The sequence below is a fragment of the Nelumbo nucifera genome, chromosome 1, assembly GCF_055504915.1.
Source record: "Nelumbo nucifera cultivar China Antique chromosome 1, China Antique-T2T, whole genome shotgun sequence".
NCBI lineage: Eukaryota > Viridiplantae > Streptophyta > Magnoliopsida > Proteales > Nelumbonaceae > Nelumbo > Nelumbo nucifera.
In genome coordinates, this window is record NC_142649.1 from 55,496,754 (window position 1) to 55,524,598 (window position 27,845).

The 27,845-nt window shown below is 36.2% G+C and overlaps 1 protein-coding gene across 2 annotated transcripts; it reads right to left on the reverse strand.

Annotated features, from left to right (window-relative positions):
* Nucleotides 1-24,889, reverse strand: LOC104586017 (mitochondrial import inner membrane translocase subunit TIM50-like). Of its 2 annotated transcripts, XR_016081463.1 has the most exons (11): nucleotides 24,512-24,889; nucleotides 23,918-24,009; nucleotides 23,196-23,232; nucleotides 22,611-22,672; nucleotides 22,415-22,528; nucleotides 12,236-12,340; nucleotides 12,045-12,143; nucleotides 4,933-5,089; nucleotides 4,185-4,287; nucleotides 2,205-2,394; nucleotides 1-476 (listed from the first exon to the last, which is right to left on the reverse strand). XR_016081463.1 is itself a non-coding variant. In XM_010243108.3 (10 exons), exons 1-10 carry the CDS (start codon nucleotides 24,756-24,758, stop codon nucleotides 2,349-2,351), a joined length of 1,062 nt encoding a protein of 353 aa, XP_010241410.1. In that variant the 5' UTR covers nucleotides 24,759-24,889; the 3' UTR covers nucleotides 1,936-2,348. The 2 variants fall into 2 exon arrangements, 1 of the variants encoding a protein (XP_010241410.1); XM_010243108.3 differs by lacking the exon at nucleotides 1-476 and having other exon boundaries at nucleotides 1,936-2,394.
* Between the last annotated feature and the right edge of the window lie 2,956 nt (nucleotides 24,890-27,845).

Consider the following 27,845-nt stretch of genomic DNA (forward strand, 5'->3'; position numbering starts at 1 on the left):
TTGAAGACCAACTTGTTGATCCTACCACTTGTATTATAAAGAAATCCTTATTTATACATGATCCACCAAAATCCAGCATTATCATTGGGATTCTGGTAAAACCGATATAGCTTATTCAATGCTACTTGTCTAAAACTCAATGAGAGAATTATAAAACTTACACAACATTCAGAAAGAATTACAAACCTCACTCAAAGATACTCAAAGATGGATTACAAAACTCAAGCTTTCTTAAGCAAACACTCCTTAGCACACTTTATAAATGAGACTTGAGCCTTATTTATAGAAAGGAAGGCTTGACACACGCATCTGCTTTTCAAATTTGAACTTATTTACGACCTGCCATCTTATCTTCAATTTGTCTTTTTAGACAGACTGTTGTTATGAAAATGCTTCTTTTATCTTCGATGAATTTTTACTGTAGGAAAATGCTTATTTATCTTCAACTTTTTATTGAGGAGACGACGAAATGGTTCCTAAGAAAAGAGCTCATTTAATTATTTTGTCGTCTTATGTACAAGTATAGATAAACATGTGAAGGTTACATATAGGGTAAAGAGAGGTTGGGATAATAGATGATGGATGATGGGTAAATTAAATAGTCATGGAATAAAGTAAAAGACATTAATATATCTACTGGGCATTAAATGTTGGGTAAATAGAGATGGATGATGCTTTAGATGTTGGGTAAAGCAAATAAACAACATATAAATAAAAAGCCATTGGGCATTAGACATTGGATAAAATAACAAAAAGGCAAAGGCATGATACACATATCTACAAGCCCAAAGATTCCATTGTGCAAACGCTTGAGGCTCTTCTTATATGTTATTTTATTGTTAATAAGTATATATGATATGATTTTGTGTATTTGTATTTTGAGTGAGCAATAATAGTAGTGTTTAAGCTTGCAACTTATTTAGATGGGTTGAAACATTTCAATCTTACATGCATTATTAAGTATATCACTTTTTATACACATTAACGATACATATGACTCCAAGTTTCCAACAACTTGTTGACACTTCAAATGCATAAATTTCCATTATGTTGTCTCTTTTCATGTACATCCCTATGTATTAAATTAAAAGTGTATCATGTGTATGAGTGATACATCCATGTGTATTAATAGCATATCAGTGGATACATTACAATGAAGTACGAATTTAGTATATGATTAAAAGAAGGCTTCTAATCCTTTCTAGAAACCTTTTACACTCAAATTCTACAAATGTGTTTTAGAAACTCAAAATCAACAAATCTATAAATAAGAAGAAAAAAAAAAACATAAAGAACTTTAAGTCTTGAATCTAAATGCACTTTTTACGTATCAAACGAAAAAACAATAAGATTTTTGCAAATTTTTTATCTAATCTTCATTTTTCTATTATTTTGTATATTTGAATGTTCAAAAAAATGTTTATTGATCTATATTTGGGTAGTTTGATAATTAAATTTGTTAATTTTGCTCTTAACCTCTTATAAATAGGTATATAGATTTTTTTCAAGAAATTGCAATAACAATAAAATTACAAGAAAAAAAACCTATATGGTTTACATTATGTGAAGATAAAAAATAATTATAATGTGAATCTATAGATAATCTATCATATCCATGGATCTATTAAAATTTTATGTCAATTTTAAAAAAAGAAAAGTTATTACTTTCATAGTCATATACTTAAATGTAATTTGTGTCCAAGAAAGTTGGATTAATTGATCATACTTACATTATGTGAAGTGGATTCTCTAATATTTTGATCCAAATCCCTGGGTGTCCAACCAATCCCCCCAAAAAGAAAGTCGATCTCCAATTCAGTTTTTAAAACATTGCTCATAACTCATAAGAGAGAGTTAAGAACGAAAGAGGATCTCCATAGGAGGACACCTACAATAATTTGCCTATAAAGCCCCTCATCCAATGGATTATGAAAATTTTGTGAAACGAGCCTTAATCAAAATCTCTCCTTCAATCCATGGGTAAAGTTAAAGAAAACACATAACCAAACTGTCATTTGCAAGATGGACTTCTACATTAGACTTCCTCTGCTGCTAGTAAACAAGCTACAACAAAAAGGACTACACTCTACTACTAATCATCTCATAGCATTTCTATGAAAGGTAAGCGCAGCTAATGATACATCAAATCTATTTGAAACCGCCAAAATTTTGTGATGCACAAGGAACAAGAAAATTATCCCAACCTTTTTTTCCCCTTTCTCGGTTAAGGGAGGATGGAGGAATTGGATGGGCACACATGAAACATAAATCCTGTTTCACCTTTCCCTTCTATTCTGTGTCAAAAAGTAGATATTCCATTCCTCAATTCATTTCTGATTATTTCTATCTCAACGCCACCATAAATGCCCATGTTGTTTCTGTTCTTGCATTCGCCTGCACCATAATTAAAAATAATAATAATAATAATAATAATAATAATAATAATAATAATAAAATAATCTAGAATGTAAAACATAGATGCTCTTAGATCCAACTCCTCTACAAGTATGGTAATTTAACTATAACCTCCTATAGAAAATTAGTAATCAACTTTTTTATCAATAACTAGTAATCAAGCTTTTCTTATCAATAACTAGGAATCAACTTCTTGCTACATAAAGACCCATATTTTCAATTGATAGGACAGAACCTAAAATTGGATGGACCAAATATTCTTAAATATGCAAGTGCAACTAATAAAGCCCTAGAGGAAAATTCCCAAAAAGGTCAAAATAACCATCTAAAGAAAGATAGCAGTAATAACACAAAACGCCATTAATCTTAATCATTTTTAGCACAAAATGGCTGCTCTCAGCAAGGCAAGATTGCAGTAATGCATGCATAGAACCAAACACCCATCCACATATATTTCCTTTGCATCCTTATTTTTTATGAATTTTTTTTTCACCAACTGTATTTTGAAGGTAGACAAGGATGGAGGTGAGGAATCTTCTAACTTCAATGCTCACACATACCTCCACTCCTTTGTCTAATTAAATCCCCTTAAGTTAATTTTCTCTGCTAGACAAGGATGGAGGCGAGGAATCTTCTAATTAAACCCCCTTAAGTTAATTTTCTCTAATAAAATCCTCTCTCTCTCTCAATAATCAATGTTTATAACCCACTTACCCTCTACACTCTCTAAAGTAAGTATAAATTGTATGGGCTGGTCAAGGGCCAACCTTGGACATGATGAACCTCAAGCCCAAACCTAGACCAAATGTCAAAGCCCAAGTTTGCCAACTTAAATCCCACCTAAGTTAAACCCAACAAAGATTGGAATGGCTTTGGATGGGTTTGACCAAACATGAGATGATGAGAGGGTTGTTCAAGTATGAATTCTCACTCATGTTTTGCACTTTATTTATTTATTTATTTTGTCTGTACAAAAAAATTGGATACCACTAGAATTGTAAGACCAAGTAAAGCTTTATACGAGGATCATTTCTTTCGTTGGCCTTTGTTTATTTTAATATAAATATCAGTTACTTATCATCATTTATTTCACTTCTTATATCCATAACTACTTAAACATTATAAAACAATCATTGACTGACCATACAAATGGGTAGTTGGATACCACTATTTATCATCATTTCTTTCTTTGGATTTTGTTTATTTTAATATAAACATCAGTTATTTATCATCATTTATTTCACTTCTTATACCCAACTGTATGGGTAGTTGGGGTACTGGTTTTTTAGAACAGATAAAAGTATAAACTTCATTAATTAATCAGAAAAAAAAAAAACTTCACTAATTAATCAGAAAAAAAAAAACTACCCATACAGTTTTGCAAATATCAAAATACAAACAACTGTTTTTGTTATTTCTTTGTTCAATTCAATCTTTTAAATGTTGCTATTGGGCCGCAATATGTTGAACAGGTTTTCCCAGCACGGACCAGAGGACACTCATAGGCATGCATGAGTGGTTTACTACTAGTGACTAGAAATGATTTTATAACCATTTCAGGGATACAATAGTTACGCTTGAGTTGTGTACTCGTACTTGCAAGCAACCAAGAGTTCAGGTGAATCACCAGAAGGAACCATGAGAAACTTGGCAATTAATGGCTCATAGACAAAGTAGGCTACAGCTGCTGGTGACAATATTATCTCTTCTACATAATCAATCTTCTAAATAAATATTCAGTTCTTCTCAATGATGAAAAGATAAATTACCTTTGATGCTCTTTAGAACGCTCAATGAATTCAGTTGCAATATCACGACCCTGATAAGAAGCTAGGACCAGTCTTATGTCAGCAGGTCTATGGTGTGCTACATCTGCAGATAAACAAATCAAGGTCAGTGAATCTTTACATAACAGACTGAAAACTGGCAAAACATCTAATCCCTCTTGGATATCTCCTCCCTCTGGGTTCATAAAGCTGAATTTTGATGGCAGTAGCTTAAGGAACCCAGGGCTCTCTAGTATAGGGGGAGTGTTTAGCAATGAGGAAGGACTTATTATAGCCATGTTCTCAGGCCCTATTGGAGAAGGACTCTTAGGGCCGAGATCCTTGCGGCTCTAGAAGGTGCCCAAAGAGCAAGGGAGTTGAACCTAAGAAAATTGGTTATTGAAGGTGACTCGAAGGTGGTGGTGAGATGGCTAAAGGAAGACAACTATGGTATCTGGAACTACAGCAATGAAAGGAAAAAAGTTGAAGTGGCTGACTAGGGACATTGAGGTGAAATACAGCTGGGTAAAGAGAACTGCTAACTCACTCGCTGATGGGTTAGCCAAGAAAGGGGTGTATAGGGGTTCCTTTTGGGCTCATTTATAATTTTGTATCCTTTGTTTTGTGCTGGTGGGGGAGTTAAGAAAGCTTACCCCCCCCCCCTCTCTTGTAATTAAAGTTTCATAATTTTAATAAAATTTTCCATTACTGATAAAAAAAAAAAAGACAACTGGCAAAACCCAAGGCTTACATTCAAGAAATGGAATAAGATCCAGAAGTGCTGTATCATCTGCTTCAAGCTTCCAAGGCTTAATGGGAACACAATTTTCTGGCTGAAGGCTTGATTCTAGCGCATGTCCACTCACATAGAGAATCCTAGAAGGATCTCTGTTTAGCTTTGAGAGGTCCTGCAAGAAAGATTTACAATTAAAAAACTAAATCTCTCCAATTTCATGGGCATTCGTGCAAGGTAAATATCAAGCTTTACATATGATAGCACTATCATATGAAATTAAAATGATCCCATGCATCCATGCAATCTAAAGGGATTAAATATCCCTCATGAAGAACCCACCATTCGTTGTGTAGATAATGTAAAGGACCATGCATGAACTCTACTGTAAATAACTAGAATTTCTTCTTTTCCAGCATTTGGACCCTAAAATTAAACCATTAACAATACTGAAAAGTTCAGCCCCAGAATGACACCTAGCACTTAAACTTTATGCAAAGAATATAGGATTTTGAGATTAGATATTGGTGGTTACCGAATTTGGGGTCTAATAGGTTAAAAAGAAAATATCCCTATATTATGGGACTATTTGAGAGGGGTTTCATGCTGTGACTTGATGCTTGAGAGGTGGGGCCCATCCAGAAATTCTATAACCAATGTTCGGTAGAAAATTCAAGAAAGCCAAATTTAGTCATCATACAGCAACTTAGGTGGCATTCCAAACAAACCTCTTTCAGTAGCTTCTTTGAAGCAGCAGAACCAAAGCAGCTATGCATAAAGTTATGCCCTCCCAAAAAAGACCTTTATATATTAAAAATACCAGCTTTGAAGTAAAGACAAGTCTTGAAGAAATTGGGGTAATAAATCATTCATCCAAAAAATTAAGTGTGATAAATTGTGAAAGAAATTCTGGAGGATGATATGGCGATTTTAGAGGGCAATTTTTTGTATGACTAAAGGACAAGGTACCCGAATCAGATGGTTTCACCATGGCATTTTTCTCATGATTGTTGGGAGATAAGGATTTTTATTGGAATATAGAGAAAACAGATACAAATATCCCATGGAGAGGCACAAGCTGCAACCTCTCCAAACAATCATATCCAAAAACAGACTACAAAGTTGCCCAATACAATTGGGCCCTGTTTGCCCCTTGCTTGGCTAAACTATCAGCCAAGCAAATTGATGTAGGACAAGGGAATGGATGTGACTTTCATTTCCCTAATTAAAAGAAATCAAGTGTTGAATCACCTAATGATTTTAGGTCAACAAGTATAGTAACAATTGATATAGAACTGATTGTCTTTATACCAAATTGATGTAGGACAGATAACTCTGACACCAAATTTTATGTAGGACTGAAATGCCCTAATGATGGGTTAAAAATGATTTTAAAACTAAAGGAAGAGATAGGTAAGGTTAGGGGTGATCTCAGGGCTTGACTGCAAGAATTGTTTCCCAACATGTTGAAAAACTTTTAAATAAAGAAAATATGTCAATATTGGAATTTTTCAATGAAATTTTGTAGGCACAGTTTTAATGAATTGTTGTAGACAGTAACCAAGTTTGGTAGGGTATGGAGTACATCTTGCATAAAAGAACAAAAATTCTATTTTTTGTGAAGAAAATTGAAAAATATGGAACCTAGGGTTCTAGGTGGAATTTTGAGATAAGAATAAAAAGGTTAGAAAGATCTATGGTAGGCATCCAAATATAGAAGCAATTGGAGATGCTTTGGCACAAATGGTGAAAGCTGCCAAAACAGAAAGATTTCAGATTTTAATGTAATCTTTTAAGAAAATATACCTGGGCCAAATTCAATCCTTTAGAGATGTTGAATAAACTTCTTTGATGAAGAATATGTAAGCTTTTGGTGGATGTGAAGGTCATTTATAGAATTAGAGAGAAGATGGAGAGAGAAAGAAGAGAGAGAAAACCCAGAATCACTTACAAGGCACCTAGAATCACTCTAGGGTTTATGGGAATCACTTGTTATAAGAGCAATAGGCAGAATATCATTCCAATATCAGTTATCACATGTTTTACTAGAACCAAGAAAAACAAAAATTACAAAACTGTCACTATCATAATAAACACAACTCTTAAACAACTTAACCAATGACTTAAATTTTAAACACAACTTAACTACAATTGGACAAGCCAAATTGACAGGATAAACACCCACAGACAACATATAAAATGACCAGAAACACATCTAAAAAAACACAAATACATAAAAATCCAGAAATTTCCAATTATGACTCTTTAGGCCTCACATTATTCTCCCCTGATTCAAAAAAGGATAAATTACAAAGACCTCCCTGTACTGAGGGATCAGTGACAAATACCCCCTACACTTTCATTTGCTACAAAGGCCCCATAAACTTTTATGTTGCAACAATGACCTCCCTCTGTTAGTATTCCATCAGTTAATTCAGAAAAGACTCTCATTTGGTCGTTTAACGCTTTTTAAATCCCAAAACTGCCCTTTTATTATTTTCTTGGACAATTTACCCTTTCACTTACACCTTTGTAACCCAACAATTCCTAAAAATATTGGTTCTCATATGGTTAAAATAGCTAGTGTGGCATACATGTACATAGGTTCTTCTCCAGCAGCGATGATAAAAACACCTTCTCCAGCAAAGGCATAAAATATGCAAATGATTTTTTTGGTATTTCCGGAGATTCTTCTGTATCTAGTGATGGCGTATCAGACAGCTCTTCACCAGTGAGATAGTGGCAACAACTTTTGACAAAGAGCAATGTAGAGTTCTTGCCAAATGGTTCTAGGGTTTAGGGGAAAAGCAGAAAATGGACAAGAAATAGACAAAAGGGAGAATGGTTGCCCATTTTTGCCATTTTGAAAACTTCATTCACGCCCCTTGAATTATGAAGAGGGTGTTTTGGTAATTTAGGGCCTTTCATCAGCTGACTTAACAGTCGGATGGCCTTTGTCACAAATGAAAGTACAAAGGGGTACTTTGTCACTAACCCCATAATATAGAGGGCATCTTTGTAAATTGTAATATACCCAAAAAAGCTTGTCCTCAATTTTTAAAGAACATAAAGATGAAAACTTAATCAATTCCAGTGATAAAACCAACCACAAGCAAGAAAATCCATGTGATGACTTCAATAAGCTTAGACTCATAGAGTATGTACATGACCGAAAAAGGATCTTTAAGGTAATATTTGAATGGTTTTCTGCATATTATGTATACGGTGAGTGATTCTTATAAACCCTAGGGTAATTGTAAGTTCAAATAAGTTCTTATCAACTACCAGTCAAAAAGATTGTAGGTCCCCATTAAGTGATTCAAGGTTTTCAATCTATGATATGAACAATGACGTAGTAATCCCCATGATGACTTCAATAAACTCTAATACCAACCAAGTTTTTGAGACCATGAGAGTAAGGAGGTGTAAGTCCTACCAAGTCTCTTAATGGTATCTTCCTTCCTAAAGAGGGCCTCGATCAAAGAATCTAGATTGTCCATATGTTTTGTTACTTTTCAATAGTGCCTCCTTTAAGGCCCTTGATGATTCCCTATCCTCACCCAACTCTGTCACAAAGTGAAAGCCCTTTGGGACAGCTCCATACACCAATAATCAAAGCAATTTACTACAGGGAGATGTTCCAACAAAGAAAACTTTCTGCCTCTCCTCTCATGTGTAGATCATTTACCTAAAGAGTGGTGACAATGACAATCACCTATTCCTCTCTTGCCCTTTCACAATAAAGTATTGAATCACTTCATCCCTCTTTTTGGCTCTAATTAGACACAACTATTGGATATGTTGGACATTTTCCATTCCTAGCTGACTCATATCATCACAAAAAGAGGAAAATTATGACTCAATGTACTAAAGCCACAGTTTTTCGAAGCATTGGTGTAAAAGGAATGCTAAAATCCTTTTTTTTCATCAGTAAAACTTTGATTATATTAATTGAATGAGAAAAGATGGTACAAGTTTGATTTGATGATCATGATATCATCCCCACAAGCAACACTTTGTTATAAAGATGCCCAAAACAATTGCTTCCTTGCTACCCCTTGTTTAGGAAAGGAATCATCTAACCCATTTGAACTCCTTCTAACCCATTTGAATTCAGCACCCAACTCCCATTTCCTTGGCTTTCTGTACACCAAAGGTTGTTGCCATTAACCCAGCGCTAACTGAATCTCCTCCTCCTATAGGACCCCAAGTACATTGCAAGAATACTTCTGCTCCCATCCCTTATGGCACTTCCAACACCAAATGGCCCCCGGTTACCTATACTACTCCCATCAAAGTTCGGCTTCCACCACCCTCTGCTTGGAGGTGACCACTCCTTTGTTATTCTTTTATCTTTCTAAAAGAGGAAGCTATAACTGCCCCCACCTTCTAAGTAAATCATCCATTGTGAAATCAGAAAACAAATCCAAGGTCCTAACCCAATATGCAACTCTTAGAGTAATAGTTTCAATTAAGGCCACCTGTAGAGATAGTTGTTAGTGTGTGGTCCCACTTTATATCTTTATGTTATTTCATGTTATTATATGGAGTTATGGTAGTTGGGCCAGATATATTTGTTTTATATCAGAAAACAAACAGTTTCTTTTATCCAAGTTGGTATCAGAGCCTAGGACAGGTTAGGGTTCTCATGTGAGCCTGATCTAGTCAGCTGCATGAGAACTTTCTAGGACTTGAAGCTCTGCATCATCGCCTGATTCTTGGAGGTTGCTGGAGTCTTTAGTTGCTGCCCAAGGGTTCGCATGACCTTTGAAGAATGCCCGGTGACCAGGAAGGATCAGAGAAAATAGGTAAGTCCAAGATTAGGGTTTAAACTGGAGATTGAAGGTGGCGATCAGTTTTCATTTGAGAAAAAAACTTCTTTTTATTGAGACCGACCTTGAATAAGAGCAGTTTAAACCCCTCTGTAAGCAGCGGTTGACAGTTATCTGTTTTCCCTGTTCTTTTCTCTAGGGTTTTCAAACCCTATGATCAGTTCTTTGCTCCCAGGCCTGTTATTTTGACTGTGTATGATTTCTGGGTGACTATAGTTAACTGTGAATGATTTTTGGGTGATGAATCTTGGCTGTGAGTGATTTCTTGGTGGTGATCCTTGAATGTGAATGATTTCTGGATGATAATTCTTCACTGTGAGTGATTTCTGGGTGGCTGATTTCAATCATTTAAGGTTTTCTGCATAGAAAAAGGCAGTTCAGGGGTTTCCTTCTTGAAACAGTGACCTGTTAATATTTTATATAAAATGGAGAAGGCTGGAACTGAGTTAAAGATTCGAGGGGAAAGTTTTTTAGGGGCTGGAAACATGACTAAGAGCTCTTTTCAAATTACTACTATTAGGTTTGATAGAACCAATTACTTGGAATGGGCCCGGGCGTAGGATCTTGTCACGGGTCGGTCCACGGGGAGAACCTCTAGCTTCCCCTTGCCCCTCCCTTTGCATGCAGACCCTATCGTGGCGATCTAAGGGTGATTTGTTCAAGAGATCACCCTAACTCTCCTAAACTCTTTCTTGACTGAAAACTGAATGCTTTATTCTCAATTTGCAGCTCCTTAAATAGGAGATTACAAGAGGTGTGGGAAGACTCCCAGTAGAATTCGACCAAGAGGTGTGGGAAGACTCCCAGTAGAATTCGACTACTTACAGATAAGGATAAATCACACTTTTAAGATTAATCAGACTCCTACTTCTAATAGGTAAATCAAACTCTAGAAGATAAGGAAAACTACTAAGAATAAGATAAGCTGAGAGCTGATAAGATAAGCTGCCGCCTTGTGGGCCCCTCCTCACTGCTGCTGTCGGCGGCTGTACGTCCTCCCCACGAACGCATCCACAACACAATCAGCTATGATGGCCATTGGAGGTAGAGGCAAATTAGGCTATGTGACTGAGGATATAAAGAAGCCAGCAAAGGAAGACACATCACATGCCAAATGGGTTCAAGAGAACTATTTGGTGATGACTTGGCTGTGCAATTCAATGCAGCCTCACGTTAGCCGAAATTATTTATGGGCAAAAACAGCCAAGGAGATCTGGGACAAAGATGCCTTACCTCCTCTCTTACTATATATCTGCCTTCTATTAAGACCTGCCTGTAATTCCAAACCCCTTGACTATTATTGTTCATCCACCCTGCTACCAATATTTAATCACTTCCACCTGCTTGAGGTTTGACTGCTTAGCGAGTTTTAATCCTTGAAATCGAGCTAAGACTTCTGCTCTAAGAGAGTCACCAAACCTATTGAGCCCAAGAAAATAGCCTCAATTGTCTCATAACCATCCCTAAAGACTCCCCCAAACCAGAGAGACCTGGGTTACCAAATGAGCTTCCATGAAAATTCAACTATATCCTGTTGTTTATTGGAGGGACCCAATCATGTTGGACCCAAATCTTCAGGGTGGAAGAGGGAGCCATCCCTCCCAACTTCTCACCATGTCATCCGCCCAAAAAAAGCTCTTGAAAATCTCCAATGAATTACCTTCGAAGTAATATTTTCAAGAATAGCATCCAGTTCTACATTGCTCCTTAAACAGCCTATTGTTCCTTTCCTCCCAAACCGTCCATATGATTGCTGCTCTAGTGGCTTTTTATGTTGCCTTTCCTCTTCTTTTTGATTGTGGCATTACCCCTGAACTGAATAGACTAGCATTTGAGTTGAATTCCATATGCAACCAAAGAGAGAGAAAAAGCGCTCCCAAACTCTAGCCACAAAAGAACAGGTTTTGAAATGAATATGTAAGAGAATAAAGTGAATAATTTGTTTTCATATTGCAGTAGCTTTAGAAATGGTACTATAATCTCAGCTACATGGCAGCAAAAATCTTCTGTTAGTTTGCAATTAAGAAGGACGAAAGAAAATAGAACTTCCATGCCCTGAGAGGGCAACAAGATAAAGGACATTTGCATTTAATTAATAAACAATTCAAGAGCAGCCTAGCTCAAAAATTTGGCAGTAATACCACTACAGGAAAAGATGAAAGTGGAAATAAGACATAAATACTAAAATTCTTCTGAAATGCCAAGCAAAGTTATAACACCAGAAAAATGTTTCAAAGATCAAAATCATGGCACATGACAGAGAAATCAGGAATAAAAATACTATCAATTAATACTTACCCTGTAATGTTTTCCATCTTGATATCTGGTTGCAGATCTTGATAGTCTATAGTGTATACATCCCTTCTTATCCAACCTTTCAAGAATAGGATCAACATACTGCAGATATGCCAAGAAAATAAACCTAATTCAATAGAAATTACAATAAAAAACAACTGACTCAATTCTAAAGAGAGCAACAACTTAATTACCATACTCAGCTGGTCAGAGTAGACAACAATTTCATAGAACTGGGCTAGGTGCTCCAAGAAGGAATCAACTCCTGGTCTTTTAAATGTTCTCCAGCCCCGGTCACGCTTTACATGATAAGAGAAGTCTTAATGGTTATATTCCATACAAAGTATGCATCCATCTTCCATCATAAAACTAACAAAATATGAGGATTTTCTGATTTTATGTCGATGTAGATATAGAAACAAGGAAAGAATCCATGGAGAATTAAATTAGTCTACCATTTCCTACACCAATTTCAGAATTTTTGGCTGATAGGATACCAGTATTACATTAAATTTTTTATTTATTTTCTAAAGTAGGTGTCTAAGATAATTATTCTGTTTTTTAGAACTTTATTATTGCTATTTCGAAATTATTATTTATGGTAACTTGCGGACTTCTTGTTTGCAGTAATTTTTGTAATTACGATTTTTAGAAATTTCTGGTGTCTTAAAACTAAGTTAGTTTTGAAGGGATTAAGAAAGTGTTATTAAGTTGTGATCAGAATTAGAGTCCTTGTTTAGGTGTGCAGATTACTTAAGGATTGTCTTAGTTCTAAAGCAATTAGAAGTTGATTTGGGTCATAGTCTAAATTGGAGTCTATAAAGGGTGTTCAAGTTTATTTGGGTCTATTTATAGAGTCATTGTAATTGGAGTTGACGAAGAGTTGATTTGACAAAATAAAGTTTGGTTTAGTGAATTCTAGTTGTTTCCAGGATTTTTTTTTTTTCTCTTTTTTCTCCTCTCACCTATTTCTTACAAGTGATCTGTCTCTTTGCTTTTTTATAAAAAAAAAAAAGTAAAGTATATTGTATTAAAAAATGGAATCAAAAGTATACACGCATGTTCCTTCATACATGTACACAACCATTAAGGACCCCCCAAAAAGTCTATTTTCAAAAAAGGGAAGGAAAAATCATCTCCGCTAAAATGGCTAAGGCTAGACAACTAGCTTCTTATCAAGTTATCATGTCAAATGTCAAGCTGTAAGGAACACTGATGTGGTCCCCACAGTGTTCGTATGGCAGCAATGTTTCTGTTAGATATGACCGTGTTAGTTGGTAGTTATTTCAGCTTTATTATTAGTTATTTCTTATTCTATTTGCCATGTAAGCAATAAGGGCAATTCAGCCCTTTTACAGTTAGCCAATAGTTATAAATACTAAGAGAGGGTCGGCAGAAATTATGACCTACTCTTTCTCTTTTCTGAAACTCTCTTCGTGTACTTCTTTTCTTCCTCTCTTCTCTTCTTCTTCTCTTCAATTTTTCGTCCTTTTTTCCTTTTAATTCAAGACTGATTGTAGTCTAGATCGACTACTTGGTATCAGAGCCGACCTAGGAGCTCTTATGCTAGTCTGATTAGGCCGACTGCATGAGAACCACCTAGGTTTGGAAGTTTTTCAACAAGGAAGGAGGATCGGCTGATTCTTGGATGTTACTGGTAGTGTGCGGCTGCTACTAAAGAGATAGTAGAAGTCTGGGAGAGTTTCAGTAATCAAGAAGAATCAGAAGAAGCTTTGGATCCTCAAGATTAGGGCTTTGCATCAACCAGAAGGTGGCGACCAAAGTTTTTCATAAAGTAAGCTTTTTCTTGTGATTCTGTTCAGAAAAGATAATCTTGGTTTAGTCTGAGAGGTGCGGCTTCAGAATTTTTGTGTTTTCTTTAGGGTTTTGAGAGAAAACCCTAAAATTCAAAACTGTTACTTGTTTCAGATCAGAATTTGAACTGGTTTCATTCAGAATTCTGTTTTCTGTGTTCTTTGGAAGAACTAGGCTGGCTGTTATAAGTTGTTTGGGTGTTGTTTCTCCTATTACAGTAATTAAAAAAGTTTTTTTATTAATTCTTGATCAAGAATGGAGTTCAAGAGTCAAGGGAAAGGTTATTTTTGGGACTAGCAATTCTGGTAACATGTCTGAGAATACCTTTCAGATTACAACAGTTAAGTTTGATGGATCAAACTACTTAAAATGGGCTCAATTGGCCATGATGGCCATTGGGGGTAGGGGAAAACTGAGCTACTTGTTGGGAGATGTGAAAGAACCAACTAAGGAGGACCAAACCTATACCAATGGGTTCAGGAGAACTATTTGGTTATGACACGGCTATGCAACTCTATGCAGCCACATATCAGCCGGAACTATTTGTGGGCAAAAACAGCTAAGGAAATCTGGGATGTCATGAAAGAGACCTACTCCCAACCCCTTAATGTTGCTAGGGCTTATGAACTGAAATGTGAGATTAACAACCTTAAGCAAGGAGAGAAACTAGTCTCGGTTTACTTCTCTACACTGAAATCTTTGTGGCATGAAATTGACCACCTAGAAACACTTGAGTGGGAAAGCCAGAAGGATGCACAGACTCATAGAAAGCAGGTTGAGACTAATAGGGTTTTTGAGTTCCTAGTTGGTCTAAATCCTGAGTATGATAGTGTGAGACAGCAACTACTGACAAGAGACAGTGTGACCCTATCACAAGCCTACTCCTTAGTGCACAGTGAAGAGACTAGGAGAAAGGTTATGATGCAGCATCAGCCCTTCCCACCAGCCTTAGCAGTAGTCAAACCTAAGTCTGGGGGTGATACGGAGAGGGATATAAAAAGGAAGACAAGCAGGATCTAGTATGTGAACATTGCAAGAAACCCAAGCATACTAAAGACACCTATTGAAAGCTGCACCCTCATTTAGTCCCAACAAAACTCAGGAACAAAAAGGGTAATGAAGTTGGCAATTCAGCTCAATCATCTCAGCCACCATCAGCTCCCACATCAGCTTTTGCTCATTCAGGTACTCAGGCCTCAGCTTATCATGCTTCAGCTCCAGGTAACACTGGACATTGTTGGGTAATAGACTCAGGTGCATCTAACCATATGACTGGCTTGCCATCACTGTTCACTACCTATCACTTATCTTCTGGCAGAGATAAGGTGTCCATTGTTGATGGTTCCCTTGTTCCCATTTCTGGCAAGGGAGACATCAAGTTGTCTAATGCCATATCCTTATCTTCAGTTCTGCATGTTCCTAAGCTTAATACTAATTTGCTTTCAGTCAGTAGCATTACAAAACATCAGAATTGTTTAGTAACCTTTTTCCCTGACCGATGTGTTTTTCACGACTTGGAAACAAGGAAGGTGATTGGGACTAGCCGTGAGACGAATGGGATCTATCTGCTTGGAGAGAGTTCACATTGGGAAGATAGTGAAGATAGGAAGTCTTTTGTTTCTCAGTCTGTTAGCCAGGTTATGCTTAGGCATAATCGATTGGGTCATTTATCTTTTCAGTCTTTGAAAAGTTTGTTTCCTAATTTATTTGAGTTTGTTCAGATGTCCAATTTGAGATGTGAGAGTTGTGAGCTTGCAAAGCATTGTAGAACATATTATTCATTGAGTAATAAAAGAAGTAATAATCCTTTTGATATTGTGCATACCGATGTTTGGGGTCCTTATCACATCACTGCTATGGGGGGTACAGATATTTCTTGTTGTTTGTTGATGACTATACCCGGTTTTCTTGGGTTTACCTTATGCGTTCTCGAGATGAGGTTTCTACTTTGACCCGGATCTTTCATCAGATGATTTTAACCCAATTTGGGGTCAAAATCAAAATCTTCAGATCCGATAATGCGAAAGAATACTTTCCCAACCAATTAGCCTCCTATTTGCTTGACCATGGGATTATCCACCAAATTACTTGTCCTCATACACCACAGCAGAATGGGGTTGCTGAGAAGAAGAATAGGCACATATTGGAGGTGGCCAGAAGCATCATGTTTAACTCCAATGTGCCTATTCGTATCTGGGGAGATGTTATTTTTACAGCAGTGTATCTCATTAACGAGTTCCTTCACGGGTTCTTGACATGAAGCCTCCATTTATCTTCCTATACCCTGATAAAAACTTGTTTACTGTTCCCCTTAAAACCTTTGGTTGTACTTGCTTTGTTCAGATTCTTGGACCTCAGCATTCCAAATTTGATCCTAAGGCCTCCAAATGTATTTTTCTCGGTTATGCACAAACTCAAAAAGGATATTGCTGCTATGAACCCACTTCTGGGAAAAGATTTGTCTTTATGGATGTTACTTTCTTCGAGGATGTACCCTATTATCCTAGGGTTTCTCCTCAAGGGGAGAGTAGTGAGTGTGGGGTTAACTCATCAGAAGTTCCTTTACCTGTTCCATTGAGTGATGAGGGATGTAATGGGGAGGGGTGTCAGAGGTGCCGGGATTTGAGAGTCTATCACAGGCGGTGGAGGCAGGTTGATTTCGGTCATCAGCAGTCCAGGCCAGCCCCAGTTCCTTCCGCGGATCTAGATCCAGGTACTACAGTTCCTTTATCGGATCCAGGTTCCACTGAGATACCTTCCATTGCTGAGCCCTTACCTCCTTTGGATGACCTTGACCTCCCCATTGCAGTCCGTAAAGGCAAACGGCATTGCACCACATCCACAGCTCACTGCATTTCCCAATTCTTGTCCTATGTATCACTTGTCCCCCTCTTACAGGTCCTTCCTCACATCTATTGATGATATTCCTATCCCCAGAACAGTGCAGGAGGCCTTGTCAGTTCCTGAGTGGAAAGATGCAATGAAGGTTAAAATGGATGCTCTTCTGAGGAATAATACTTGGGAGCTAGTTGACCAGCCTAAAAGGAAGAAACTGATTGGATGTAGATGGGTATTTACTGTGAAACATAATGCTGATGGTTCAATTGAAAGGTATAAGGCTCAGTTAGTTGCAAAGGGATTTACTCAAACTTATGGTATAGACTACTTGGAGACTTTTGCTCTAGTAGCAAAGATGACCACTATTAGAGTTTTATTGTCCCTTGCAGCCAATTACTCTTGGCCCTTGTTCCAGATGGATGTCCAAAATGCCTTCCTCAATAGAGACTTGCAAGAAGAAGTCTACATGCAGTTGCCTCCTGGATTTTATGATGCATACACAAGAAAGAAGGTTTGCCAGTTGAATAAAGCTTGTATGGACTAAAGCTATGTACAGGCCTAGTCAGACCATACATTGTTCATTAAGAGAGTGGACTCTTCCTTGACCTTGCTTGCTGTATCCGTGGATGATATTGTAGTGACAGGGAATGATAATGGTGAGATTGAGTCTCTCAAACAACTCCATCAAGAATTTGAGGTGAAAGATCTGGGAAAGCTACGATACTTCTTGGGTATTGAGGTAGCTAGATCTAAACATGGGATTTTTGTTTTCCAAAGAAAGTATGTTCTAGATTTGTTGGAAGAAACTGGAAAGTTAGGTGTTAAGCCTACAGATACACCTATTGAATAGAATCACAAGATCAGTGCAGAGGATGGAGAGCCACTTGAAGATAAAGCTATGTTCCAGCGGTTAGTTGGAAAACTCCTCTATCTTTGTCTCACACGACCGGACATCAGTTATGCGGTCAGCGTTGTCAGTCAGTATAGGCACTCTCCTAGGACTACTCACTTACTTGCAGTTTAGAGGATATTAGCATATTTGAAGAGGTGCCCAGGTAGAGGTATACTATTCAAGAATAATAATCACATGAAGATAGAGGTTTATACAGATGTTGATTGGGCTGGGAGTATTGATGATAGAAGGTCTACCTCTGGATATTGTGCTTTTGTAGGAGGTAACCTGGTCTCCTGGAGGAGTAAGAAGCAAAGTGTTGTTTCTCGCTCTAGTGCAGAAGCTGAATACAGGTCCATGGCTAATGGTGTGGTTGAAATCCTATGATTGAAATCACTATTTGAGGAGTTGGGTATTGCTTTTGAGAAGCCCTTAATGTTGTATTGTGATAATCAGGCTACTATTAATATAGCTCATAATCCAGTACAGCATGACAAAACTAAGCATATTGAAGTAGACCGACATTTTGTCAGAGAAAGGGTTTCATCTCAAGAAGTGTGTCTTCTGTATATCACCTCCAGCATGCAGCTTGCAGATCTTCTCACCAAGGTTGTTCCAAGGAAGAAGTTAGAGGCAGATCTATGCAAGTTGGGAATGACAAATATCTATTCCCAACTTGAGGGGGAGTGTAAGGAACACTGATGTGGACCCCACTGATGTGGTCCCCACAGTGTTCGTATGGCAGTAATATTTCTGTTAGATATGACAGTGTTAGTTGGTAGTTATTTCAGTTAGTTATTTTAGCTTTATTATTAGTTATTTCTTATTCTATTTGCCATGTAAGCAATAAGGGCAATTCAGCCCTTTTACAGTTAGCCAATAGTTATAAATACTAAGAGAGGGTCGGCAGAAATTATGACCTACTCTCTCTCTTTTCTAAAACTCTCTTCGTGTACTTCTTTCTTCCTCTCTTCTCCTCTTCTTCTCTTCAATTTTTCATCCTTTTTTCCTTTTAATTCAAGACTGAATGTAGTCTAGATCGACTACTCAAGCTAATAACCACCTCATCAAAATTAGACTTTTGTTCAAATATTCTGCTATTTCTTTGAAGCCAAATGGCCCAGACTACTGCTAAAGCCACAGCTTCCCAACATGTTTTGCCTCACTTAGAGAGTCCCTGAACTTGCCAACAAGCTAGAAAAGCCCTCATTGAAGCAGGAAAACAACCATAAACAGGAACAGCTTTGCAAAAGTGATTCCAAATTTTAGCAAAAAATTTGCGAAAGAGGAAAAGATGATTCAAAGACCCAATCTCCATATTGCAGAAGGGGTACCGAAGTTTTTGAGATGGTATCAAAGCCAATTTGACCAAGAGAGTGTTTGGTATTGTGGGTGTTTTTTAAAACGCTTGTCTTGAAAATTGTTAAAGTGATATTGGGTTATGTGCACATTTTTTATTATTTATTCAAGCCAATTAGGTACCATTAGGCGCCACATAGACAAAAAGGTAAAAAAATGGTGGTACCATTGCAAGAAACACCAAAATAACGTTTCTTGCAAAGCTAGCTTCCACACAAACCGAGGTGTTTAAAGTATATATTTATTTTTACGAACGCCCCAACCAAATAGATAAAGTAGGTGGTGAAACCACCAAGCCTACTTGGCACTGATGTGGAGCATTTATAAAAATAAATGCCCAAGGTTTCTAAACACCTAGCAAGTGGTCTGGTGTTCAATCCTTGTTGCCCCCATTATAGTTAATTAAATTTCAGTGCAAGGTGTTAGAATGTTAGAATGAAGTCTCTTTGTATGAGTGTTCAGCTGATAAGAGTTCTTATTAGCCCATACTTAAGTTTAGGTTATCCTGTAACTGGGCCTGTGTTAATGGGCCTAAGCCTGTTTAATGTTTTAAGTTAATTGGGTGTCCCATCACTAATCAGGGGCATTCCGGTAATTACCTGTATCATTGTACTACATTCAAATATAAATAATAGCATGGTCGACTGGGCAATTCAGTTCGACATTCACAGCATACCAGTGGTGTTCTTCTCCTCTCCTCTACTTCGAGTACAGCTCTCAAGCTCACACAAGGTATGGATGGGACTGTAGTTTTGTTCATGCTTCAAGCCCGATGGACTTTCGAACGAGGGGGCATTTTTTTTATCAATAACGAAAGCTTTCACTAAATTATATAAAGACGATTGAAATACAAGGGTGGGGGGAGGTAAACCCTCTTACCACCCACCCACCCCCCCACAATAAAATTACATAGTAGCCCAAAACAATTGGCTTCTTCCCACCCCCTGTTTGACCAAAGCATCTGCAAATGAGTTAGCACATCTTTTGACCCACCAGACACGCACATCCATTCCTTGGGCCAGCCACTTAAAATGCCTTTTTTCATTAATGAAAGCCCATAACTCATCATTTGACTTCTCTATCCAGCCAATTACCACCTTGAATCTCCTTCTATAATCAACTTATTTATATTTAACTCCTTAGCCCTTTTGACCCCCTCCAGTAGGGCCAAAATTTCTGCTCTCAAAGAATCTCCAACTCCAATTGGTTCCGAGAAAAGAGCCATAACTGAACCTACCTCTGTTCTGAACACACCCCCAACCCCTGATGGCCCTAGGTTTCCTTCACTGCTCCCATCAAAGTTGAATTTGATAAAGCCTTCCATTGGAGGGAGCCACATCGAATGGACATTGATTCTGCTAGGAGCTGAGACTGCTATTTCCTGCCAATTATTCATGATGGTCTCTATTTAAGCATCCCCAAAAAGATTCATTGTTTTTACCCATTGTGCTACCCTCATGGATATTACTTCTATAATTGTGTCCCTGCTTCTTTCCTTTTCCGCAAATATCCTTTGATTCCTTTCCTCCCAAATTGTCCAACAAGTTGTTGCCTTAGTGCATCTCCACAAGATTTTTCCCCTCTTTTTGATCCGGCTACCAACTGCATAGGTGAAGAGGCTGCAAATGCTAGATGGAGGAGTCCACCTGCACCCAAATAAAGAGAGAAACCACTCCCAAATAGAAGAAATAAAAGGGCATGATATAAGTAAATGAAAGCAAGACTCACCGTCAGCTTTACAAAGGGAACACCAGTGCGGGAACAAGCACCAAAAAGGCTTCTTTTTTTGAAGAAGATCGCAGGTATTAATTCTTTCCAAAGCTATTTCCCAACACAGAGCACCGACCCTAGGTGGGACTGGATTTCCCCACACCTCTTTAGAAGGGAAAGGAAAGGCGGGAGAAACAGAAGAAGGGGCCAGGGCATTGAAAAAGGAGGCACAACCACACAACAGAAGGAACCAGAAGAAAAAAGGGTCCAAATTCGGGAATCCCCCCTTGACGGATCTAAGAAAACCTTTTGAAGTACCTGAATTAGGGACCCCACCAAATCCAACTCAGAGTCTCTGAGCCCTTGTCTGAGCCCCAAATCCCAATTAATTTGATGTCCTGGGCCAATGGAAGAAACTAAAGATGAGGTAGTAAAGTTTTTGTACCTAGAAAGGGTAAAGAGGGAAGGAAATTGATCCTTAAGGGATGCCTCCCCCACCCACACATGCTCCCAGAACCTTTCCATATTTCCAGAACACAAATTATACCTGACAAAGGGCAGAAAACAAGGAAGAATGGCATGGATGGATTTCCAAGGTGCAGTTGTTGAGGCTGTAGCCGAAATTCCAGCATCCCAACCATCTGTCGTCAGCCCGTGAATGCTCTTGATCACTTCTGTCCATAGCTTGTCTTGATCCACTTGAAATCTCCATAACCACTTACCCAGCAAGGCTATATTCCTCTTCTGAATGTTCCCAATTCCTAGAGCCCCTTCCTTCTTACTTATAATCACCAATTCCCACCTCACCCTATGATCCCTCCTCTCCTCTCCTGGTTCCCATAAAAAATCCCTCATTACCCTCTCTATCCTTCTACAAATCCCCACAGGCATCCTAAAGGCCAAAAGGAAATAAACTGGCAGATTTGCTAATGTTGATTTGGTCAAAGTTATCCTTCCACCCATCAATAAGTAATTCCTTTTCCAGGATGCAAGCCTTTTGAGGACAAGATAGGGGTATTTTTGTCATTTTGTAATTTTCTATGGGGTCCAATGATAGGGTTTAATTTGTCTAGTTATAATTTTTTATGTTTAAAATTTCAGAGTCATTACATAAGTAGGACAAGAGTTATTGAGTCTTCTTTGAACTGAAATAGCATATGACAGCTTAGTTTGAGTCCTATTAGGATTATTGAATCTTAACAGTTTTGACTCCTAGGACTATTATGAATCTAACAGTTTGATTCCTAGGATTATTATGAGTTTAGAGTCTATAAATATGTATGGACATTTTACACAAAGGCACCTTGTGAGTGATTCCAGGTATTTTCTCTCTTCTTTCTCTCCCTATTTTCCCTCTTATTCCTTCAAGAAGCCCTTAAAAGCCATCAACAGCCATAAAATTCTGATCAAAGAATACCATTCAACATTCTCAAGGACTAGAACTGAGCAGGTCCTACATCAGCAGTCCACCCCTCCCAAGACCCCAGATAGCTGGGATCAACATTAAGTAATGTCCTTATAGAGAGAGAGTATCAGTATGAAGCAAGCACCCAGAGAAGGAACAAATAAATAAATGGAAAGAATTGTTTATTGATAAATGAATGTAAAGAACTGAAAATAGATGTTATACCAGCAATTAGATATGAAAGATAGATTACATCAAGTTACCAACTAATCTTAGTGATAATGAACAAGGGAAAACAACAAACAACAGATAATAAATAAAAGATGAAAATGGGCCCAAACAATGGAAGTCCACCTTCCAATCAGAGTGTATTAAAGTCTCGTTTAGATCCAGAACAAGAGTAAAGACATGTTGCTCCAGAGGATGCAAATCGGGAAGAAGCTTTTCAGACAATGGCTCAGTAAATCCCTGTAGCCACAGATAAAATATATAAGGAACTAAACAAGTAACATTCTTGAATGTCAATGCTAGTTGCTTGAATAATACACACTCGAACTTGTTGTTCAATTGATCTCCTAAGGTCCAAGTACAGTTCAATTGCTTTAGAAGGCACTGGAATATGAGACAATAAAATTATTAGAATAATATAAAACCAAAGCAGGGATAAAATAATTTCCAAGAAGGAGAAATTTATAGAACTTTTCAAGTGACCATTATTTTATTTTGGTGCAAAGATGCATAAAATAAGTGATTCACAAAAGTGAAAAAACCAATTCTTCAAGAAAGAAACTTATGGTCAAAACCCAGGGGAATCCATTGCCTTGAGGAGGTAAAGGAACCCATGGTATAACAGTCAAGATCCCGTGGAGACAGGAAATAGAAACCCATAATGATTAAGTTTGTGGTGCCATGCATTAAATTTAACAAGCACAATGGCATGTAACTGAAAGTAGAAAAATAAGGAATAATGAATAGAAGGAATAGGAACATAAAGATCGATAAAAATTTCTCTTATAAGTTTTTCTTGTCTTTGTTTTTTTTTTCTTTTGTAGGGGCTACTTTAAAAATAAAATGATTAAATAAACTGCAAATTAAATCTATTCAAAAGAAAATAAGCCTCAGTTTAGAGAATAACCTGTCATAGCAGCTGAATAAAGCAAAGCCTGAAATTTCTGTTTAAGGCAACAACCACAGAAGGTTAGCACATTGATAACAAGTTACATATCACCGTGATTAAAAAAATAACAACAATAAGCAGAGACATGGACCCCATTGTCCTTTCCACATGATAGAGATTTGCAGGGTTTCAGACCATCTTTCAGGTTTCAAGCAATAAATAAACCTTAAAGGTTTCCCCAACCTCTTTTCTATCTTTGTGCTAAAAGATAAACCTCTCCCCCATGTTATTTCTGCCTCTCGGGTTGGCTTCTCTTGGGATTTTGGTTTAGGGAAAGGGTTTAAGGATCATAAAATTACTGCAGCCATCCTTTTTGTGGTGGTGAAAGCCAAACAGGACATGCTGAGATCTCCTTCATCCTCTTAAGTAGCAGTTCCTCTTAATTGAAATATTTCTTACCAGAAAGAAAAGAATTCCTCAACCAGAGATGCATGTTCTAAGGATTTGAAACTATAAAAACTTATTCCATGAACATAGAAGAGAATGTTAAAGTTATATGCTAAAAGTTGAATTATTTGTTTTTTATGGTTTTATCGACTGAATGCCAATAAAGACCCTTACATTTTTTTTTTTTTGATAAATAATAAAGACCCTAAGATTTTTGTTGAACCAAACAACTTCTATCATTTAACAGTTCTAGAAGCATGGATTTTGAGATTGACTATTAATACCATACTTACATCAACAATAGATGCATCAGCCCCTACAGCGTGGTGGTTCACGGACTCCCGGAACGCCTTTGTCTTTTCATCCATTTCTTCTAAGGTGTATGCTGAATATACAAGAAACAACTTAGAGTAGTAGAATTGTAAAAGGCACTTCGTATTCTAATAACAACCAACACTACTGTCAATGACAAGCTCATCTTCACCATGTCCTCTCTTCTGTTTTTGTTTTTTTTTTTTTGTTACTGCTTATTTGAAATGTAAGACGTTCATAAGCTGCTATCAATTTCCAGCATTTCACAGTTTAAACCCAATAACAACTGAGACCAAAGCAAGATATAAATGTATAACAAAAAAATATGACTTCCCTACAAATAGAGGGGTTGTCATCTCTTTTTTTTTTTTCTTTTTGAAGTTTTTGTTATTCAGCTTAAACAAGCATCTCTCTAGTCCTATCAATTTTCAAGAAATATATGCAGGAACGATTAGAACCATTTCAAAAGATTTTCTAATTCTAGCGTTCGAATGAAGCAAAAGAAAAGGAAAACAAAACCCATAACCTCATGAAGAGAAGAAGAAATGAAAGAAAAAAAAAAGTGAGAAACGAACCGTAAGTAGCGTAACCGGTGGCTATAGCTGCTCCAGTAAGAGCAGTGAAAGCCCCAAACTTGAGAAAACTCCATGATTTCTTCTCACTGGTATTCGGAGGAGAAGAAGGTGGTGGTGGTTGATCGTTGAGAAAAGAAGCAGAAGAAGCGATTGACTCTTTTGGAGGATTTGCAGTGACAACTGAAGAAAAAGATCTGTTGTTCTTCGAGAGATAGAAAAGAAGACGAGATCGAGCTATTCGAGACATATTTGAATCACTAGCAATCTCTCAAAGCTGATAGATGGACGAATTTTTACAGAACAGAGGTTTTTGTCGGCAACTTAGAAGCGACGCTGCCTGGAAAAACCACGGAAACGAGAGAGAAACATGGCAATGACCCCGTATTAAATACGGAAAAATTAAGACATTCATACAATCTACGGATCCAAATAAATTGGCCTTTATATGTCAAACCCATCAAATTATACGGGTCATTAAATTCAACTTAAACAACGTAGTGAGCTATTACCTCAATCATCGGGGGTTTATTATTCTAACGAAAATTTATTAGTTTAATTTAACTATTATTATTATTATTATTATTATTATTATTATTATTATTATATTTAATTTAATTTTTTTATATATTAATAATATAAACTAAATTTATAATTATTTAAATATTTACTTAGAATATTTTTCCAACTAAGTATAATTATTACATAATAGATTTGTTAATTCATATTTTGCATTTACAAATAATCATTAATGATTTAGCTTAACATTTTTAATTACTATTAATAAATATTGATTCTTATTTAAGGTTTAACCACTGTATTCAATAATTATTATGGGACCCACTTTGAATAAACATTAATGATATTATTAAGATTATTAATTAACATAGGCCCATGATTTTTATTCCAAAATCACCCCTACCACTTCTTCTTATTGAAAACAGAGTTGATCAAACAAAGTGGTTGCTTATATCTTATTAGGGGCAAAATTGGTGTTTTTTATTTTTGTTTTCTTTTGATTAAACTTATTCAAATGGATATTAGGGTCAAAAGTGTCTATCATTACATCGCCATCTAATGAAAGGTCAATTAAGTAAATTGATTGTAAACTATAAGAATATTTTAATAAAATACAAATTATAGGGCAGGTTTTAGTAAATCCATAAAACTATATCGGTGTTTAGTAAATGACCCAGCAAAAACTATCTTCATCTTATGGTTTGAATTTTATTAAATACCTGGTATAATTTGCAGCCAATGTATTTAATGGACCTTTCCTTTTTGTTGTTTTTTTGCTTCATGAATCATGACCTTTCCTTTTTGTTGAGGACTACCTGTCTTGCATTGGAAAATGGTACCACCTAAACCAAGTGGAAAATGTTTAGGCTTAGTTTGGAAGGAGAACAAATATAAATATGTAGAAAACCTTGTATTTTATAATTTTTTGTATGTATTTGTATTTTGTGCTGCACACATTCACATTTATACTCATTCCAAACTAAGCCTTAAGGGCATGGGCCCATGGTTGTTTATTTTGAAGATACCTCTAATAATAAATTGAGGAGTTGGGACCTCCCCCAACAAAACACCTTCCAACACCCTATCAACTTGATCCGACACCACACATCTCACTATGAAATCGGGGCCCACCATAAAAGTGTAACCTATCATGCATGAGATGAGATGTGTGGTGTCGGATGATTTTGGTAGGGTGTTGGAAGTATTTTTATTGACAGGTGATCCAGACTCTAAATTGAGTGTGTATGTATGTGTGTGATTGAAGCTTCATGTTTTAAGTAGGTGTACTAGCGGGGACCTGTGCGGTGCACGGGATTTATTAAACGAAAGATAAATAATAGAAAGGGTCATTTACTAAAATACTCTTATAGTTTCATGGATTTACTAAAATCTACCATATAATTAGCATTTTACTAAAACACCACTTATAATTTGCAACGGATTTAATCAATATTCCATTAGATGATAGTGGAAAATAACAGTGTTGACACTAATGTTCATTTAAATAAATTTAAGCAAAATAAAATAGAAATAAAAATGTCATTCCTACCCTTAATAAGACACGGGCAACCACTCTATTGGTTATATTTGGCCAATTTTGTTTTCTATATGAAAAAGTGTTAAGGGTATTTTTGAAATAAAAAATCATGGGCCTAATGGCAAAACAAACAATCCTTAATGAAAGGTTGACTAAGTAAATAAATTGTAAAATATATGGGATGTTTTAGTAAAATGAAAACTATAAGGTAGGTTTAAGTAAATATATAAAACTATAAGGTGTGTTTTTTAGTAAACGACCCTAATAGAAATACATAAGAGTATACAAATGTTTTATATTTTCCACTTTTTAAATAATTAATAATTATTCATATTTTATATACTACTTTTAATAATTTTTTTATAATACAAAAAAACAATAATTAATTTCAGTTAGGTTTATTCATCAAACTTATGAAATCGACTAACCTAATCAACTTGACCCGACTTGGTATATTTTTTAGTATTTTAGGTCAGTTTTGGTTCAAAAATTTCCCAATTCAACCAAGTTGGATCAATTTCACTTTGGCTATTTGTAAACTGAGCAAAATCGAACAGCTTAACCATGGATATATATTAATATTTTATATTTTAAATATAATTTTTAATATGAAAAGTGATAAATTTCTCATATTTCTAGTCTAAAATGTTTTATTTCATAAATATAATTTATAAATTTATTTTTTAATAATTGCATTGTAATTTTTAAAATTAAATTAAAATTTTCAGTTTAAATCTTTTGAACCGACTGACATTTTGTGAAAACTGACCCAAACCGATACAACTTGAGTGGATCGGTTTTCACAAAAGGTCAGTCGGTTTCAGCTCACCAATTCCCCAACCTGACCAGGTCAATTTGGCTGGCCAAATAGCCTATGGCCGGACCGGACCAACTCATGAACACTCATAATTTTAGCTAAATTAATAGTCTTATCTCCGATAAATAACAATAGCTTAATCTCCAATAATTATTGAATATTTATAGTGAAAATACACAATTATTGAAAACATATTGGTAATGAAAAATACAATAAGTACTAAAAATATATTAACTTAGTCAATCAATAGTATAATCTCAAATAATAGTTTAATCTCTAATAAATATTAATTAATCAATAAGTTACAAAAAAAGTACAATAAGTACAATAAATTAAATTAAAAAAATCAATAATAGTAGTTTAATCTCCAATAATTATTGAAAGTTTTCTGTTAAATAACAAAACAAAATAAATTTATACATAATCATTGAAAATACATTTATCACAAAAAAATAATAAATAAT

Excerpts from the sequence above, each read along its gene's own strand:
- LOC104586017 (XM_010243108.3), bottom strand. The coding sequence starts at position 24,758 with ATGTCTCGAATAGCTCGATCTCGTCTTCTTTTCTATCTCTCGAAGAAC. Across the intron at positions 12,144-12,235 it reads ACTCTGACCAGCTGAGTATG|TATGTTGATCCTATTCTTGA; the intron begins GTAATTAAGTTG and ends GCATATCTGCAG. Across the intron at positions 4,288-4,932 it reads TCTTATTCCATTTCTTGAAT|ATGTAGCACACCATAGACCT; the intron begins GTAAGCCTTGGG and ends GTTTATCTGCAG.